General features: G+C 50.7%; 1 protein-coding gene across 1 annotated transcript; it reads right to left on the bottom strand.

Moving 5' to 3' along the window:
• Nucleotides 1-287: 287 nt before the first annotated feature.
• On the bottom strand, nt 288-20,475 carry BRME1 (break repair meiotic recombinase recruitment factor 1). Its single transcript, XM_036302807.1, has 9 exons — nt 20,261-20,475; nt 19,445-19,495; nt 14,218-14,392; nt 11,864-11,945; nt 11,528-11,632; nt 6,594-7,862; nt 3,385-3,470; nt 1,360-1,452; nt 288-1,029 (listed from the first exon to the last, which is right to left on the bottom strand). Exons 2-9 carry the CDS (start codon nt 19,473-19,475, stop codon nt 879-881), a joined length of 1,992 nt encoding a protein of 663 aa, XP_036158700.1. The 5' UTR covers nt 19,476-19,495; nt 20,261-20,475; the 3' UTR covers nt 288-878.
• Between the last annotated feature and the right edge of the window lie 109 nt (nt 20,476-20,584).

The raw sequence follows: 20,584 nt of genomic DNA, 5'->3' as shown, positions 1-20,584 counted from the left end.
CAGGGCCACTGAGCACGGGAAAAAAAACACCTCTCCAGGTGAGTCCTGTGGGCTCACTGCCTCACAGGTGCTGGCGTGGGTGCCTCAATGGGCCCACACAGCCACCCGCTCCCAGGGAATCCCACACACTTGGGAGCTCGTGCGGACACCCTGACCTATGTCCCAGCAATAGCCCTACTTGCCCTCCTAGGGAGGATGAGAAGCAAAAGGGGAAAGAGGTAGTTAGGTTTGTGGGCCGAATATCAAGGAACCCAAAGGCTTTAACCTTCAAACAGCAGGTCCGGGGCCTTGCTAGGGAATCATTTATTAGTGCTCTTTCCAAAATAAATAAAATGGAAATCCAGAGAGAGACAAACGCACAACCAACAAAGGGGGCCCTTTTTCCTCCAGGAAAGAAACAAATTCTGAACCTGCCATAACCTCAGCTAAGGAGCCAAAATTTGCAAACCCAGATAAACATCTGGGTGGCTCTGGGCCCTGCCCTGCTCCTGGGGCCCCAGCCCGCCTCCACTTCCCCCTGCAGCCTCAGCCTCTTGGGGAGCAGGTTCCCTCCCCATACAGACTCCAGAGGGCTGCTGTGGACTCCAGTGGGGCCTCCAGGGTTTCCCAGGGAGGCTGACTTCCAGGTCGGCTAAAGGGCAGTTTCTGGGGCCCACTAGGACCCGCTGGAGCATCTTGGGGATAACAAAGTACCAGGGGTAACAAAGTACCAGGGGCAACATCAGGGACTGAAGGCTTCCCGGGGTCTGCAGGGGGATTGTTGACAGCTCTGTGGCAGGAACATCAGGCACTTCTGGGGCCAGGGTTTGAACAAAACATACACCCATGGGAGGGGTAAGCCCTGCACACAGTCCCCCAGCTTCCCCATTCGGAAGCATCTACAAATCCCGCCAGGGTTGCTCCCCTCGAGGGAGAGCCCCAGCCCCCTTTGATGTGTAGGGCATGGGGGCTTTCCCTGCAGGCTTTGCCTTCCGGTAGTTGAGGCGCTTGAATGCTTCCAGGTCCCGGTGGGCATTCATGATCAGCCGGCTGCAGGAATATGCTGGCTTGACTATGAGGCAGAGCAGGACACACCCACACTCCTGCTTGCACATTCTCACAGAGGCTCACACACTCTCAGACACACATGCACAATCAGAATCAACCTCTTACAGAGTGGACCACTGACTGTCCCAGGCCCTCTCTAGAACCTAACAAGTCTGTAAAGGATGAATCTATGACGTAATAGGTGAGAGCCCAGGAGGAGTGACACTTTTTGGAGGCCCTTTGATGGGAGGTCTGGGCGGCTATAGGGTGCCTCCTTCTTGCTGCCACACTGGTTTTCCCATCCCACTGCCTGTCCTATCCATCCCCTCTTACTTCAGGTTGGAGAGTTCAATAATGAGGCCGCGCATGGTACCGGTTGCGTCCTCCATCCTGGTGGCTTCACGGGGCTTGATCCCCTTGTGGGTACTGTAGGGAAAGGAAGATAAGAGGCCTGACCTCAGCAGGCAGCTCCACCAAACACCATTCTGGGGGGCTTTCGCTGGGCCTTCAGCTGTCTGCTTTCCCAGATATTAAGCTACTGCGGGCAGAGCTCTGATGGCCAACCCAGCTGGATCGATTGCCAAAAGCACACCCAGAATCCAGCCACCTCTCCCCACCAGTCTCCCCAGACCCCCAGCTCCTGCGCCTACAGCTTGTCTCCCATGCAGTATGGGGTGAAGGGCTGTGAAAATGGTCACTGCACCATCTGCTGGCCCCTCCAGCCCCCATCCCCTCCCTCTCGTTCCTGCCTTCCCTCCAGCCACAAGATGAATTCCTGGCCTTTCCCTGAGTACCTCTTAGGGCTCTGGAATGTTCTCTCCCAAATGTCTCCTTCTTGAGGGGAATTGGGGAAATACTTTTCTGATCACTGAGTTAAAATTTTAACCTCTTCCCCACTGACTTTTTCTCCCTAACACTCTGCCATCTGCTTATCTAATTTGCTTGTCTCTCTCTCACCCTGCCTGCCCCATCCAATGTGCAGTAGATGGTGGCTTCATGTTTTGTCCTGTCCCACGCTGCCCAGTGCCCAGTGCCCAGAACAGCCGGCACTTGATGGTGTTAACCTCTATGGGGGCGGTGGATGTGCCACAGCACCCACTGTATCTAACATGTGGCCTGCGGGTGCTGGCAGAGGGTCGTCCTCCTGACCTCCAGTCAGCAGCTTTCCCCAAATCACACCAGACCCTGGCATGGCAGCACCTCCTGGTCTTTCACTACAGGATCTCTGTTCTGCTCCACCTGCTGCTGTCACCCAAGATGGCTGGCTGACCTTGGCCTTAGCTTCTTTTGTGTCTTACTCACCATGGGCCATGACTGCAGGCCCTGCCCTGGGGGCCTTCCAGATGTCCATGTGGGGTCACGTTGCCCAGCAAGGACATCAGACTCAGACGCGATTCCCCCTCCTCTTTGCTCAAACAATGGTGGGGCCATTTTGACTGAATGGCCTCTGGTACTTGTGCAGGGTGTGTGTGTGTGTGTGTGTGTGTGTGTGTCACTAGTACAACAGGTACTAGTGACAAAGCTTATGCAAGGGAAGAAGGCAAAAACATGCTACCTTATCCCTGGAGGAGGAGGAGGCGGGAAAGAAAAACTCACCCAGGGTTGCACCCCTAGTCCCTCCTCCACACTTGCTAGACAGAAACAGAAGCTTGGCCATAAATAATTGAGAAGGCACCGCCTCTGCAGAGAGGCCTGTAACAGGAGAGGCTGGCCACCCAGTGCTCGCCCCGGCAGGCAGGGCGGGAGAAAGGACTGGAGGGAGGTGACGGACTGTGAGAGCCTCTGGAGTAGGGGAGAGGACACCCTCGTCCCACACGCACACTCCTCAGGTGGAGGGACAGTGCACCCAGTGGCCTGCCTGGGGCACAGAGCCAAGTGGGAAGTGAGGAGACAAGCCAGGTCAGACCCTGGGCCAGAACTGGGACCGCCCAAGATCGGCCCGGTCAAGGTTCTTAGCCGTTTCACTCTGAGGAGATTCAGGGAAAGTTCTAGACCTTTTCTCCAGAAAAATGCACACACTGAATTCAAACAACCCACAGAACCAGGGGCACCACCAGGGGTCCCGGGGAGAGATGCTTGTTTGGGTGCAGATGACTGGTGACCAGTTTTCCACCTGCAGGGAGCCGGGGACACGCAGTTTGAAGGACAGAACTCAGCTCCCTTACTGGATTGAGGAAAGCGAGGCCCAGTGAGGGAGAGCCAGGCCCCCTCATCAGCAAAATGGGAGCTCACAGGGCTGGGGCGGGGGGTGGAGCTCATGGCAGCTCAGTGCCAGGAAAGCAGTGACACTCCCTCTCTAAAGGGAAGACCCCCCCCCCCCTAGATGAGGGTCCTGGGGTGGCCTCCCACCTGGCCTACCTTGGCTGAGACTCGATGAGGGGGCCTCCTTCAGTACTCAGGCTGGTGCCAGGCCAGCAAGGGCCCACCCCGCTCCCTGCAGGAAACTGGAAAGAGAGCACGTGTGAACAGTTACCCTGCACAGGAAAGGAAAGGAAAGTCACACAGGAAACGTCTGTGCCCCTGGGCCACGGCAGGAACACCGAGGCTGGAACTCCTGGAGGAAAAGTGGTTAGACCTGGGGGCCACCAGCTGGGCTGCTCTTGCCATCACCCCTCAGAAAGAGAGCAGACAGGGAACCACGGGCCTGACCTGCTGTCCTCTCCTGGGCCTGCACCTTCCAACAAGCTGCCCTATGCCTTGGGGGCTCCATCCACACATTCTCTGTGCATCCTGCAGTACCTAGAAAGGCACAGGGAGGACCCCTGGGTGCAGTGACTGTAGCAAGGTGAGCATCAGTGTTGAAGGGAAGAGGTCAGCCAGATAAGCCACACATTTTATGTCAGGAAAAGATCTTGCAAATCTATTGCAAAGGAAAAATTCATAATTAATAGGGGAGAGAGCCAAATAACCCGGAGAAGCTTAAGTCTCTAATATCGACAGTGTTTTAATTTTTGTGGAAAATGTCAGGCTCAATCACAAGGTGACATGTGTCCCATGGAAAGAGGAAAGAGGCCGGGGGTGGGGGTGGGGGCAGCAGCTTAGCCCAGAGCCTCTTTTAAGGAGACCGAAGTCTTGGGGTTGGAAAGGGGCCTGTTCTAGGGACATCCTCTTCCCTGATGGAGTGGGGACAGGGTGAAGGATTGAGCTACACTAGCAAAGAAGTACCTGAAAAACTGCCTGCAGCCAGTGGTTCTCACCTGGGGATGACTCCATCCCCAGGAGACACTTCACAATGTCTGGGGACATTCTTGGTTGTCATGACTGGGGAAGAAGGTGCTACTGGCATCTGGGTGGAGGCCAGAGATGCTACTCAACATGCTACAGTGCACAGGACAGTCCCCACCACCAGAACGAGCTGGCCCTGAATGCCAGCAGTGCCAGCTGGGGTCTCTGCTGCAGACAATAATACAGTGTCTCCCAGCATCTGGCTATTTCATGCAGGCAACTCTCACTTAAAAGACCACATATTCACCCAACTCACTGCACTGTTCCTGGCCATGGGAATATTCTCTCGCCCACCAGGATTGTGTAAATGTCGGTCACAACGAAAGTGTTTCTGAACATGCCAGGGTCAGAGCTGTAGGCCCCTGAAAGGGACCTGGGACTCAGCTTTGATGCTCCTTTGATGCAGCGGTGTATGGAGGCTCCACAGCTCTGGGGTGAGTATCATGTCCCAAGGGAGCTGTTGTAGAAGAAAACACCAGTTTCCTGTGAGGGGACCTGGGTTTGAAGCCGGTCAGTCACCGCTGTGTAACCTCTGAGTCTCTGAGTGGCTTCACCTGACGCGGCACCCACCACCGTGCCTGGGAGGCTGCCCTCCAGCCATCTGTGCTGCACCTAAGTGTCCCTGCCCACCTGGCCTTCCTGCCAAGGGCTATCAGAATCTTCCCATGAGAATTTGCTTGTGCCAGGGTCACCCCAACTTGTTCAGGAACGCCTAATATCTAAACGAAACTCGTCTGGGCGTTGGCAGCCTTGTCAAGGCAGCGCCTACTCCCCTGGGGCATCTGTCAGGTCTGACCACCTGGCTGTCTGCCCAGGGCCCCCCCACTGCTGACTCCCAAGTGCACAGTCACTGGCAGCCTGTCCGGAAGGGCTCGCTCTTTTGCCTGCTGGCTGCCACCAAATATCCCAACTGCTTCCCCAGCTTTCTCCCTTAGCCACTGCCCAAGAGGCCAGAGACTGGGAGTAACTTAGACGGCATTTCCTTCCCAGTGAGGAGTTTGCACTTTTCAAGAAACAAGGCCCCAATTCTAAAATTTCAGCTGTTCCCAGGAGATCGTGTTCTAACTCTGCACTGTGACCTACTTTCCATGATCTTGCTCATCTGGTGATCATGAGACAGGTGCAGGAGGAGCCAGGGCCCGGACAGCCCAGGGAGGGCCAGGTCTGAAATCACCTCACAGGTGAGACTGTGGAGGGCCAAAATGCAGTGGAGACCACCTTCGCTCAACCCAGTCACGCTCCCTCCGCCCTCAGAATGGCTGGCTTTCTTCAGCTGGGCACCCGATGAGATCCTGTGCTTGTTTGGGAGCTGTGTCACATGCAGACGCTTTAAGTTCCAAAATGAAAGGGTACAAAAATGCTCACTCTGGCCCTAGCTGGTTTGGCTCAGTGGATAGAGTGTCGGCCTGTGGACTGAAGGGTCCCAGGTTCAATTCCAGTCAGGGGCGATTCTGGTCAGGGGCAGGCTCGATCCCCAGTGGGGGGCGTGCAGAAGGCAGCCAATCAATGATTTTCTCTCATCATTGATGTTTCTGTCTCTATCTCTCTCTCCGTCCCTCTCCCTTCCTCTCTGCAATCAATAAAAATATATATTTTTAAAAAATGCTCACTCTGGGAGAGGTAGGCGGGAACAGTGCTACTGAAAACCTCAGGGGAGCAGGGACCATGCAGGCTCTTGACAAGCATGTATTGAATACATTTTTTGGGGAAAATATCTTAACAGGAACAGCTGAAAAAACAGGCCATCGTTTGTAAAGGGAGTTGGACTCCACATTCTGGGATGGGGTGGCTGAGGCATAGGTGTAGAATCAGGATAATCTGGATGCAGACTCAGCCTCCTCCCCTCCTGGCTGTGTCACCTCTGGCAGGTGCCCAACCCAGTGTGTGGAAAGAGAACCGAGAACCACCTACCTCTCAGAGCACCACTGCAAAGCACTTAGCCCAGGCTCAGGTGTGCCACCAGCCAGGGACATGGAGCCTACTCTGGGAGCAGGGCTCAAGCAAGGCTGCCACCTGCCCTGACAGGTGAACGCCAGGGCTGGCAGAGGCTCATTGGGCAGCTTTCCCACTGCCTGTCACGCAGGCGGCCCCCAGCATAAAATCAAAATTCCATACATATGTTTGGCACAGGCCCCTCATGGAAAAGCAGGTCTTTCTTTCTGGAAAATCACAGACTCCACACATCCACTGAAGTTGCAACTCAGACCCCCTAGACTCGTCTGCCATAGAAACAGACTACCACACGCCCCATCTTCCCCCACCATTGGGTGGTTTGGATGAGAGCCTGTGGACACTGGCACCTGTTCTGGGATGGTCTGGCTGTAACTTAAGGAAGCTCTTACCTGCTCAGGTGGGGCTTCAAAGTTGAGGGCTTCCAGGGCATCCTGTATCTGGCTGTCTGGCAGGAAGTCGAGTTCCAAGGCGGCCTGGTCTGCAGGGTCAGGATGCTTGGGCTGGCCTGCCAGGCCTGCAGGGGCATCTGGGCTGCCCTGGTGGGCCCTGGCATCCGGGGGAGGACCAACCGCTGTTTCTCTGTGCAATGGTGGAACAGAGGCTCCAAGAGACGGACTGAACCCCCCAAAGTCTTGTTCATGGCTCTGGCTACCTAATTCGGCTGCCTTTTCACCTGAGGGCTGTGACAACAAAGACAACGCACACACACCTCCCAGCCCTTCTTGATCCAGGTCTGGTACCTGTGTTTGACCAACAACTGGGTCAATTTCCGAGGCTACAGGACTGGAACATCCAGTACCTACTGAGGGCTCTTGGGTCTCATGAGCCAGAACCAGGGAGGCTGCAGGGCCCCTGGAGACATCACCAGGGGGGTCGGCCTCCCACCCTTCCTCTCCTCTGCTTTCTGTGGTCTCCCCAGCGAGAGGCGGGCCTGTGAGCAGGGCCCCGCTATGGCCTCCATCAGGGGCCTTCCCGCTGGGAGAGGCAGGTGCCTGGGTGTTAGCTTTCTCATCTGGCCCCGTCAACTCCAGAGCCCTCTGTTCTGACTTGGTGGGGTCTGTGACCACATCTGTGAAGACACTGATCCTAAGGGAGGAGTGTCTGGGGCTGCTACAGCTCCCTCCTGCTTCCTTGCCAACCCTGCCGAGTATCTGCAGGGGGTCAGGTGGGGCCTGGGCTGCAGATCCTGGCTCTGAGCCCTGAGTGACCAGGCCTAGGACGCTGTCTTCTTTCTCCTGGTCAGTCCCTGTTCCCCCTTGGCCACCTTCCTCCTGTGGGACTCCTTGGTCTGGCTCCTTCTCCTCAGCACCACTGCTTGGCAGATGCCCTTTCTGGCTGAGATCACCTGGAATCCAAACCCACTCTGTGCTTCCAGCATCTGGCAAATTGGTCCCTTGTTTCAATAGACAGTCCTGGCTGGCACTCTCTGAAACCAAGGGCACCATCCCCCATTCTGAAGAAATGTCATTGGAGACCTCAGGCTGAGAATCCCCCCTGCTGGACACAGGTGTTACAGCGCTTTGGACACTCTGCTCGGAGTGGGTGCCATCTGTTTGCGTCTGGTCTCCTGGCTCCCAGGCCTCCAAGATAGTGAGCTCTGGGGACTCCTGCCATGGCTGGCTTCCTGCCTGCTGGGCACTGGGCTCTGGTGGTGTCTCCTGTGTAGAGAGAAAGGCTCAGCCTCAGGCCTTCAATAACCAACCACTCTGAAGATTTTTCTAGTTGTTACTGCCCTTGTACAAAGTCTCAGACGCTGTGCAGACCACTGAAGGGATCAGTACAGTAATTCCGTCTTATCCATGGGGGATGCGTTCCAAGACCCCTAGTGGATGCCTGAAACTGCAGATAGTACTGAACCCTGTATATACTATGTTTTTTCCTATAAATACATGCCTATGATAAAGTTATATTTCAAATTAGGCACCATAAGAGATTAACAACAATAATTAATGATAAAATAGGACAATTATAACAGTACACTGTAATAAAAGTTATATGAATGGCTTTGAGGCCATTACTGAGTAAAATAAAGGTTACTTGAATACAAACACTGTGATACCACAGCAGTCAATCTGATAACGCAAACGGCTGCTAAGTGACTGATGGGAAGGGAGCATATGTAGGGTGGAGCCACTGGACAAAGGGACGATTCATGTCCCAGGCAGGACGGTGTGAGATTTCATCACATTACTGAGGACGGCATGCAATTTAAAACTTATGAATTGTTTATTTCTGTATTTTCTATTTAATATTTTTTTGGAAGTGGTTGACCACAGGTTAACTAAAACCATGGACAGTGAAAGCACGGAAAAGGGGGGACTACTTACTAGTACAGGGCAGAGCTTTGTGCCAGAGGCGGGAGGGTAACCGGAAGCCCAGGAATCCTTCCCACATCCCCTTCTCCCACCAGGCATGTGGAGATCAAGGATATACTAGTAAAACTCAAGGGGGTCTGTGGATGACACTAATGTCAATTGCCTGGACTGGAGATGAAACCATACTTATGTAAGAGTCACCACTTGCAAAACTAGGGGAGGAAATACAGGACTTCTCTGTGCTGTTTTGTTGTTAAATTGTAGTATGATGCACACAATGTAAGATTCACCATCTTAACCATTTTTTGTTGTTGTTAATCATCACCTGAGGATATTTTTCCATTGATTTTTAGAGAGTGGAAGAGAGGGGGAGAGACAGAGAGAGAGAAACATCAATATTAGAGAGACACATCAATTGGTTGCCTCCCACATGAGCCCCGATCAGGGCTGGGGATCAAGCCTGCAACCGAGGTATGTGCCCTTGACCGGAATTGAACCCAGGACCCTTCAGTCAGTGGGTCAATGCTCTAGCCACTGTGCAAAACCAGCTAGGGCACTATCTTAACCATTTTTAAGTGCACAGTTCAGTGGCATTAAGTAAATTCACACTCGCATGCAACCATCATCATCACCCATCCCCAGAACTCTGCACCTTGTACAACTGAAGCTCTATCCCCATTAAACACTAAGTCCCCATCCCCCCTCTCTCCAGCCCCTCATGACCTCCACACTACTGTCGTTAGAAGTTTGACGAATCTAGGGACCTTATGTAAGGGGAATTGTATGCCACTTGTTGCTTTGTGACTGGCTTATTTTGTTAGCATAATGTCCCCAGGTTCATCTGTGTTGTAGCATGCAGCAGTATATCCTTCCTTTGTAATGGTGAATAATATTCCACTGAGTGGATATGCAACATTCTGTTTATCCCATTCATTCATCCATCAATGGGTCCATACTGTTTTTTGCAACTTCCTATAAATCTCTAATCATTTCAAGATAAACTGTTTAAAAGGTGGGAGATGGCCAGAGCAGGCTCAGAGAGAGTATGGTTCCAGCTGGGACACAGATGGAGTACCATCCTTAGGTAGATGGCAGCTCGATCCTTCTAGGTGCTCAAGCCTAAACCTGTGGAGTCGCTGCAGCCCAGATCGCCCCTGATTGTAGACGCATGTATCTGACATTCCCACCTGGCATTTCCTGGTCACCTCCAGTGTGACATAACCAACACCAGCTCCTGGGCATCCCCTCAGAGTCTCCCTGTCTCAACCAGCAGCAACTCCATCCTTCAAGCTATTCAGCCCCTAACAATGGAGTCAACTCAATATCTCCCTTCCTTTCACCCCCATGCCATCATCTCTCCCTTCAAATTGAACTGCAAATAAATTCAATACCTAGGGACTGAGGTTTGCATCCAGGATGCCTACAGAGAGCAGCTGCTCCCCCACTTCTTTTGTAGTTATCAGTGCTGGGGGGGAAGACACCTTCTCAATAACCTTCCTGCACAGTAGGGCAAATATTTCTAGGAGAGGGTCTGCATTGCAAATGTCAGACCACTGAAGGTCACAGCATGTCTATAGGGCTTCAATGAAGCCACCGGCCACCAGACCACTGAGTCACATACAGCCTTTTCGGCATCAATGGCAAAGCTATCACCCCTACTTTTTTTTAAAATTAAACTTTTTGTAAGATCATTGCAAATTCTTGTGCAGTTGTGAGAAATAATGTGAAAAGATCCTTTGTGCTCCTCACCCGGTTTGCCCCAAGGGTAACATCTTATATAACCAAAGTACAGTATCACAACCAGGGTGTTGAAATTGATCAAGTCCCCCACCTTATTCGGCTCTCCCATTCGTGTATGTGTATTAAGTTCTATACGGTTCTCTCACTGGTGGAGGCTGTGTATCCACTCTGAGAGTTAAGATATTGAAAAGTTGCAAAACAAAGATTCCTGGTACTGCCATTTGCAGCCACACACACCTCTCTCCCATGTTGTGACCTCCTCGTCCCTCCCCTTGCCCCATCTCCAACTGCTGGCAACCCCTAGTCCACCCTACATGTCTATGATCTTTGTCATTTCAATAATGTCCTGTAAATGGAACCCTATAGCAAATAACCTTTCAGGATTGGCTATTCCTACTCCATGTAATGCTCTGCAGATCCATCCATGTGGTTGCCTGTGTCACTACTTTGCTCCTTTTTTTATTGCTGAGTTGTGTTCACGGTGACAGACCATGGTTTGTTCAACCATTCACCAGTTGAAAGATATCAAGGGTGTTCCCAACTAAGGCTGATTACAAACACAGTTGCTGGCATTCCCACCACTCACTTGTTCTGGGGCCTGTGTTACCAGACAGTGTCAGCGCTGGAGCTCACAGCGGCAAGGATAAGAGAGCACACTGTGAGACCCCCCACAGCCCCAACTTGCCCAAAAGCTACTGAGAAGCAAAGGGGTTCAGGGACAGAACATGGGCTGCCTTTCTGAGTTTTCTTTTTTAATCCTCACCGGAGGATTATTGATTTTTACAGAGGGAGGGAAGAAGGGAGGGAGGGAGAGAGAGAGAAAGAGAGGAAACATGATCAGTTGCTTTCTGCATGGCATGCACCCTGATAGGGGATGAACCCACAAACTAGGTATGTGCCCTGACTGGGAATTGAACCTGCAATCTTTTGGTGTTTGGGATGACACTCCAACCAACTGAGCAGCAACTGGTCAGGATTGCCTTTCTGAGTTTTCTAATTTTCACGCAATGTGGGCAAGAGGGCTCTTGCCTCCAGCACTCTGATATGGGCACAGCTGTCCTGAGTGCCTCTCACAGGCATGGGAGCTGCTTGCATAGCACCTGCAGTCCAGAGACATCTGTAGTGCAATGTGCTGAAAATGGGGTGTGGAGAGGTACAGATCTAACCACTGCCATAAAACAACAACAACAAGGTTAAGCTCAGCTGCCAAGGCTTGGCCAAGAAGCTGCCCATCTATGGGGCTCAGCCTGCTGATTTTAGGGTCTTACCGAGCTAAAGGCCCCACTCCCGAGGTCCTCTTCCCTCGTAGCAGCTAGTCTTGTCACTGCCTTCCTGGGTTTTGCAAACTGCGGGACAAACCTCCTGTCTGAGTTCTGTGAACCAGATACAACAAGAACAAAGCAGCAATAAATATAAGGGAGGAATGCGGTCTAAGAAAACAAACAAATGCCCAAACCGGTTTCCTTCTTGTCTCAAACCTGGCCTGTGCCCTCTATCCCCAGGGCAAACATCCCATTGGCCACGAGGATGAACAGAGGCAGGAGCTCCAGCCTAAGGGAGGCGGCTTCTTTTTGCTCACAGGGAAAGCTACAAAACAGGCTCACCTGGGAAGGAGGAAAGGGGATTGGCTCCTTTTCTGGTTGCGAGAGGCTCCTGGAAGGAGCTCCAGCTTCCTTGTCCAGAGAGCTGGGTGGAGAAAGACAAAACAAGAGGTTCTGAAATCACCCAAGGCTTTTAGTGCACCTAGTGGGACAGAGAATGAAGTCCAAGGGCAAAGCAGTGCTCAGTCTCCCAGAAGGGAGGTCCTGGAGCACCTTCTTGCTGAGAGAGGGTGGGATGAAGGGGAGCAGTGTGCTGGGGAACATTTGACTCTAAGAAGGGTGTTGAGTCCCACATCTAGAATCGAAGCTGCCTGCTGTGGCAGCACTTCACCCTTATAATCCCAGGAATCGGCTCCTCAGGTAAGACCAGGAATTCTCATTTGCACTGGCACTCCTGCCTCCAACTCTGCAAATTCTAAGGGAATTTGTAGATATGAGAAACACAGTGCCAAAAGAAACAGGAGTATTCATAATTGCCAAAACGTGATGGCCTCCGGTGCGTAAATGAAATGGTACAACCAGAAAATGGAATATTATTCAGCACTAAAAAGAACTGAGCCCTGGCCAAGTGGGTCAGTTGGTTGGAGTGTCGTCCTATGCACCAAAAGGTTTTGGGCTCGATTCCCAGTTCTGGCACATATCTGGGTTACAGGTTTGATCCCCAGTAGGGGCATGTATGGGAGGCAACCAATCAATGTTTCTCTCTCTCCCTTCCTCTCTCTCTCAAATCAACAAACATATCCTCTGGTGAGGATAAAATAAATAAAATAAATGAGCTATCAAGCCATGAAAAGACATAGAGGAAACTTAAATGCACATTACTAAGTGAAAGAAGCCAATTTGAAAGGCCACATATTGTATGATTCCAACTACATGAAATTCTGTAAAAGGCAAACTATGGAGAAGTAAAAAGACCAGTGGTGCCCTAGCCGGTTTTGCTCAGTGGATAGCACGTAGGCCTGTGGACTGAAGGGTACCGGGTTCAATTCTGTCAAGGGCATATGCCCAGGTTGCGGCTCGATCCCCAGTAGGGGGCGTGCAGGAGACAGCTGATCCATGACTCTCTCTCATCATTGATGTTTTTTTCTCTCTCTCTCCCTCTCCTTTTCTCTCTGAAATCAATAAACATATATTATATATATATTTTAAAAAAGACCAGTGGTTGCCAGGATCAGGGGGAGAGATGAACAGTCTCTCAGAGCACAGGGGATTTTTAGGGCAGTGAAAATACTCTGTATGATACTATAGTGGTAGATACATGTCTTTATACATTTGTCCAAACCCATAGGATGTATACCAAGAGTGAACACTAAGGTAAACTACAGACTTTGGTTGATGATATGTCAGTGTAGGTTCATCTTTGGCTAAAAAAATAAAAAGTACCATTCTGGTGAGTGATGGTGATAATGGGGGAGGCTATGCATGTGTGAGGCAAGGGGTGTGTGAGGAATTTCTGTCTTCCTCTCAAATCTTTGTAAACCAAAGTGCTCTGAAATTTAAAAAAAGTGCTCTGAAATTTTTTTGTTTACATTCTTATCTGAGGATATGTTTTTTTATTGATTTGACAGAGAGAGAGAGAGAGTGAGAGAGACAGAGAAATATCAATCGGTTGCCTCCCATACATGCCCTGACGGGATTGAACCTGCAGCCTAGGTATGTGCTCTGACCAGGAATCAAACCTGCAACTTTTGTTGGCAAATGGGACGATGCTCCAATCAACTGAGCCACGCGGCCAGGGCTAAAAATAAAATCTTTTAAAAAACATTGGTGAGACTACGTTTATCCTATATAATAAAACCTTAATATGCAAATCGACAGAACAGTGGAATGACCAGTCACTATGATGCACACTGACCACCAGGGGGCAGATGCTCAACGCAGGAGCTTCCCCCTGGTGGTCAGTGCCTGTGGGAGCGGCTGCTCAGCCAGAAGCCGGGCTCATAGCTGGTGAGTGCAGCAGCTCACAGCTGGCAAGTGCAGTGGCCGGCGGTGGTGGTGGTGGTGGTGGTGGTGGTGGCAGCGGCGGTGGGAGCCTCTCCCGCCTCCAATGCAGGCAGGCAGTAAGGAGCGAGGGGTCCCGGATTGCAAAAGGGCTCAGACTGGGCTGAGGGAACCCCACAGTGCACAAAATTTCGTGCACCGGGCCTTTAGTATTATAATAATTGTGGAGATATACATGTATACTTTTTAAAAAAAAGACCAAAATCTGGAACCAAAATTTCATATGATTTCAACTTTGGAAGTGGAACAGGAAGAAGCATGAAGATATGCTAATGGGCTTGAATTGTGCCAGCAGAGGTTCCAGAGACAGAGTAAGTCTAGATACTGATAATAAGAGTCTGTTTTGAGCCACCTACCTGGAGGCCTCCTGTCCTGATTCCTCCCCACTCTGCTCTGTAGAGGGAACAGGTCCTGAACTGCCTTTTGACTCTTCAGGGTGACCCAAAGGGCCAAACTGGAAACTCTGAGGATTCCCGTCAGGGTCTCCGAGCCTTGGGTGCTTTGGGGGTTTTGGTGGACAAATTCCTTCTCCTGGTTTAGAGAAAAGGAAGACAATGGGGTAGAGGATGCCAGGAGCATGCACTTCCATGGCTGACAACCAAACCTGGCGAGGCCACTGCTGCAGTGTGAGCAGGCTTGTTCCAAGGGCAGGAAACCACTGCTCTGACACTTGCCTGGAAAGCGAGAGATGGGACGGAACCTTATCCAGGTGGGGCCTAGGAGCTTATGTGGCTATGGGACTCCAAAGCTTTTTACCTGTGGACTGGTCATGATTGAGGCTGAATCCTGAGTTGGCCTGATTTGGCTCTAAACCACAGAAGACAAAACCCAGCTGACTGCTTTTCTGGGGAAGTGGTGAGAGGTGTGTACTGGCTCCTTTGGTCTCGGCTCAAACATCCCTGCAGAGGAGCCATTCCCTAACTTTTCTATAGAGCATCCCCTGTCAGGCCCATGCTGTTTTTGTTGACTTCAAAGCTCTTCTGCAAGAATCAATGTACTGGGTCCTTTCTGTCTTGCCCACTACAACTTGCTCCATGCAAGGAGTGGCCTTGTTTATCTCACTCTCTGCTGAGTCTCAAGTGCCCAGAAGAGCATCTAGTTCACCATCAGTGATCAATAAATACTTGGTAGATGATTGAATAAACATGTAGAAAATACACATCACTTCCCAGGAAACGCAGATACAACTAAATGGTGTACCACTCTAGTTTTCTGTGATGCCTGAAAATATCCACCCTGGGAAAACTTGGACCCAGAGTGATTAAGTGGTAAGGAACTGATGTCTCAGCTGCCACTTATTTCCTTATATCTCTGCAATACCTTCTCCGTCACTGAGAGCAATTTAGAGCTTAAAGGTACTTTTAAAAATATATAGATTTTATTAATTTTCACAGAAAGAAAGGGAGAGGGATAGAGAGAAACATTGATGAGACAGAAACATCGATTAGCTGCCTCCTGCACGCCCCTACTGGGGATTAAGCCCACAACCAAGGTACATGCCCTTGACTGGAATCGAAACTGGGATCCTTCAGTCCACGGGCCAATGCTCTATCCACTGAGCTAAACCAGTTAGGGCCTAAAGGTATTTATTAACATCTCTTTGTTGGATAAAGGAAACTCCCTTACACATGAATCGCCAATTGTTGCTGGTTTGTGAAACGTCCCCAAATTTGGGCTCAACTGAATCATTTATTTAATGAACAAATAATAAGGTTTGACTCTGGTGAGCTCCAGGCCAGACACTGTCCTAAGAACTTGGGTGTGTTATGATAAAACTTCAAGGTAGGGTCCTGTTGTTATGCCCATTTTACACATGAGAAAGCACAGGTACAGAAGGCCAAGGAATCCAGAGCGGGATCCAGGCATCCAGCTCCAAAGTCTGCACACCTAAGTGTACTTCGGCATTTATTGAGTGCCTACTGTGTACCGTGCTTCTGACCAGGCAGTGAAGACACAAGGACAAATCAGACATAGGCCTGATCTTCCTGGAGTTCAGTCACGTAGACCCTTTCCAACCTCAGCTCCTTACACCCACTGACATTAACCCATTGAATAAGCCCCCCCTTTCTCCCAATGCCAATTGCTAGGGTCCACCTCAGCATTCATTCAACTGTGTGCACTCCACTAGACCACAGCAACTTTCCTATAATTTCTTCTAATTCTGTTATGGTTCGTGTGTGCCCATTCAGAACTATAACCCACTGCTGTGTATTTGATTAGCTCTCTCCATGAGAAGCATTTTTCTTTTTTTTCTTGACTTGACCTTGAAGGTGTGGAGGGGAGGCACTAAGTCTGCTGTACCTTTTTTTTTTTTTTTAAATATATTTTATTGATTTTTTACAGAGAGGAAGGGAGAGAGATAGAGAGTTAGAAACATCGATGAGAGAGAAACATCGATCAACTGCCTCCTGCACACTCCCCACTGGGGAAGTGCCCGCAACCCAGGTACATGCCCTTGACCGGAATCGAACCCAGGACCCTTCAGTCCGCAGGCCGATGCTCTATCCACTGAGCCAAACCAGTTTTGGCCTGCTGTACCTTTTGATCTCGTGCTTGATCTGCCTCTTCTCAGGTGCCCACCCCAATGCTGCACCCAGAGCAACGCTCCAATGAGTTTCTTACACAAACATATTCCTACCTTGTGGTCTGCCAGAAAACACAAAATACAGCAGCTTCATTTATTTGTTTTTTTTTTTTTTTTTTTTTTTTTAAGATGCCCAAACACTAGCTTTCTTTGCTAATCTAATGGACATTTATACCAAATAAGAAGCAAAAAGATCAACAGAAGTGAAGAGCCTCTCATTTCCTTCCTGTGATCTGTTCCCACAGGACTAATATAAGAAAAACTAAGGCAGAACCTTGTTTTCAACCCCGAAGGCCAAAAAGATGTTGGAAGGGAAAGGGCTTCTTTCACCATCTGCCAGAACTGTCTTCCTCTCTCCCCACCCCATCCAAGGCATACAGAAACAGCTGGGCCAGCCCCGGGGTTCAATGAGCTGGGGGTCCACAGCCAAGAGAGGCCCCAAATGACTTGCTGTGGGTGGGCTTGGCTGTCCCCAGCTTCCCCCTCTGAGGTCAGAGAAATTCTCATGTCCCAAGCAGCCTATTGCTCATCTCTACACAAAATATTTCAATCTGTTGATAATTTATTTTTGGTCCCACATTTTGAGGGGAAAAAATGAATGCTACTCCCTAACTTCATTAAGCACTAAGTAAAGAAGTTATTGCTAAACTTTTAAGAAATTTGAGTTACCTTAGACAATAGACAGGGAAATCAAACTATGCTATGTAATACTTGTGTTTCTTTTCTAATGAGGAAATTTTATATGTATATGGACAAGTGAAGATGGTCCCAATATACCATGAAGTAAAAAACAAAGGTTGGCCCTAACCGGTTTGGCTCAGTGGATAGAGCATCAGCCTGCGGACTGAAGGGTTCCAGGTTCGATTCCGGTCAAGGGCATGTACCTTGGTTGCGGGCACATCCCCAGTTGGGGGTGTGCAGGAGGCAGCTGATCCATGTTTCTCTCTCATCGATGTTTCTAACTATTCCTCTCCCTTCCTCTGTTAAAAAATCAATAAAATATATATTTTTAAAAAGGTTGCATATCAATGTGCGATGACGCTATCTCTATATATAAAAGCCTAATATTTTAAGTGTCCAACCATTCGACTGTTCTACCAGTCACTATGACATGCACTGACCACCGGGGGCAGACACTCCGTCCGATAGGTAGGTTAGCTTGCTGCTGGGGCCCAGTTGATCAGGACTGGGCAAGATGGGCTGGACATGCCCTGGAGCCCTCCCGTGGTCCCTCTCCAGCCTCTAAAATATTTCTTCTAATTAATTTCCTTTCAATGTGCACGAATCCGTGCACCGGGCCTCTACTTTCCCAATAAAAACACTATATTTTTGTATGTGAAGGAAAAGTTTGGAAGAAGTAGTGTACTCAGGTTCATTTCCTGTTTGTTTTCTTTTGCTCTTTTAATGTTTTAAATTTTTATTGATTTCAGAGAGGAAGGGAGAGGGAGAGACAGAAACATCAATGATGAGAGAGAATCATTGATTAGCTGCCTTCTGCACGCTCCACAGTGGGGATCGAGCCCACAACCTGGGCATGTGCCCTTGACTGGAATCGAACCAGGACCCTTCAGTCCTCAGGCTGATGCGCTATCTACTGAGCAAAACCGGCTAGGGCCTGTTTTTTTAAATCCCCACCTAAGGATATATGTTTTTGATTTTTAGAGAGAGAGGAAGGGGGAGGGGGAGAAAGAGAGAGAAACATTGGTTGCCTCTTGTACCAGCCCAGTTCGATTTGGGGATCAAACCACAACCAGGATTTGAACCCTCAACTTTTTGGTGTAGGGGACAACACTCCTATCAACTGAGTTACCTGGCCAGGACATTTCCTATTTTTATTTTTGTTTGTTTGTTTTTTAAATGCTGTACTATATGATTGATCCGTGGCCTGTGGTTTTGCTGGATGTTAACATAGGGGAATAAAGTCTGGAAGGACAATCATAAGAGTAGCATATATTTGCGTACTACCTAGGGTCTCTTCTTGGTGCATGACAAACACTAATCCAGCCCTGGCCGGTGTGGCTCGGTGGATAGAGCATCGGCCCTGGCACTGAAGGGTGGTAGGTTCAATTCCAGGTCAAGGACAGTACTTGGGTTGCAGGTTCGATCCCCAGCCCAGTCAGGGGCAGGTGTGGGAGGCAACCAATCGATGTGCCCCTCTCACATCAATGTTTCTCCCCCCTCCCTCTGCTCACTCCCTTCCACTCTCTCTAAAAATCAATGGAAAAAAATATCCTAAGGATATTTTGTAAGAATAACAAAACAAAACAACAAATACTATACTAATCCACATCTGAGCTCTCAGGCAGGGTTCTCTACCTTAGCACCACTGACATCTGAGCTTGGATCACTCTGTGTTGTGAGGGCTGTCATGCACATCCTATGACTTTGAGCAGCATCCTGGCCTAGACCCACTAAAGGCCAGGACCACCCCTCCCACACACACCAACTGTGAAAACCCAAAATGTCTCTAGACATCGCCAACTTCCTCTGCAGGGCAAATGCCTCCCCGCACCAGGCAGAGAATCACTGTTCTAAAGAAAAGGAGAGCCGCTCTATGACCCCGTTTGCAGAAGGGGGAAAGTGAGGCGTGCAGCACGTCACCTGCCCCGCAGAGCAGCAGAGTGGGGCGGAACGCAGGTTTTTGGTCTGACTGTGAAGCACGTAGCCACACACCAGAGGGCCTTGCGACACGTCACGCTCCGTTCAGGACCAGTCTCTGGCGTGGGCTTGCATGGGGGTTGCACCCCTGCCACAAAGCCGGGGCCCTGCCCCCCCTCCCGGCCGTAGAACCCGCCAGAGGCTGGAGGAAGCCCACAAAGCTTTCACTTTCAACTGGAGGCACTCTTCCATCATTTATACTTTTCTTAACCAGCAGGTATTAAATTATTTTTTTTAAAGGAGCTTGGTGTGGTCACTTCAGCATTTCCGCAATTAATAAGCCCAAATTCCTACGAAGCGCAGAAACGACCATAAAGAGATCAACTTGAATATCCAGCTACCTGAGGTCCGCAGCTTCTTCCGCTTACTCATGTTATCCCTCCCTGAGAAACCTGAAAATGAGCAAAATCCCATCGTTACAAGCAGTCACTGCCCCCGATGCAGACCCAGGGCCGTCGGCTGAGGGGAGAAGCCACCCCGTCCCCCATCTTGGCCCGCGGGCCGCCTTGAGGGGTCAGTTGGGCCCCAGAGGACGCAGGTGGGAGTCGCAGCAGCCCCGGGCCAGGCCTGGCTGGGAGGAGCTCAAACCTCCTCCGGCGGCGGGGAGGGCACCGACGGAGCTGCCCGGCTGCCCAGGGTCGGGCGCGCCCGGAGGGACCGGGAGGCGGCGACCTCGGTGGTAAGTCTCGGGCAGCCTGTGCGCCGCTCCTCCCTCTGGGCTGGAGTCTCGGGAACCTTCTAGAGCAGCGGTTCTCAACCTGTGGGTCGCGACCCCTTTGGCGGTGGAACGACCCTTTCACAGGGGTCGCCTAAGACCATCCTGCATATCAGATATTTACATTACGCTTCATAACAGTAGCAACATTAGTTACGAAGTAGCAACGAAAATGATTTTATGGTTGGGTCACAACATGAGGAACTGTATTTAAAGGGCTGTATTTAGAATCTAGAGACAAGCGAAGGCTTTGGGGGGACCCTGGGAGTCCTTCAGAGTCACCAGGTGACTTCAGAGGGGCCTTCGGGGGCGCTTCAAGGGCTGGACGTGGGGCCTTTGGGGACGGGGGTGGGGGGTGGGGGGGGGCGCTGGGCCTTGAGGGGACGGGAGCGACCACAGGGCAATTCCTTCCACCCTCAGGGACGGACGAGCCCAAACTGACCTGAGCCAGAGAAGTTGTTGAGAAACCTCTGTCCTTACCAGGCACTGGGAAGGTCTGCCTGGAGCGGGTGGGGGACACCTAGGTTACGTTATACGCGTGAAATATTCTGGAGAAAATAAAAGATAATCTGGTCCCTCTCAGAGGCCCTCCGGGAGGGTCTGGAGCTGAAGGGCCAGGAGGCCTGAGGCCCGAGCTTGTGGAATGGCTTCTGGCAACTAGACCCACACTAACCCTACTGCGGTCACCGAAATGTGAAGAACGCCCAGACCCAGACCGCCGCGCGGGGCGAAGTGAACCCTGCGGCCACGGCCACCCCGCACGCCT

The sequence above is a fragment of the Myotis myotis genome, unplaced genomic scaffold (assembly GCF_014108235.1).
Source record: "Myotis myotis isolate mMyoMyo1 unplaced genomic scaffold, mMyoMyo1.p scaffold_m19_p_33, whole genome shotgun sequence".
NCBI classification, from domain to species: domain Eukaryota; kingdom Metazoa; phylum Chordata; class Mammalia; order Chiroptera; family Vespertilionidae; genus Myotis; species Myotis myotis.
This window is presented reverse-complemented; position numbering and strand designations above follow the sequence as displayed.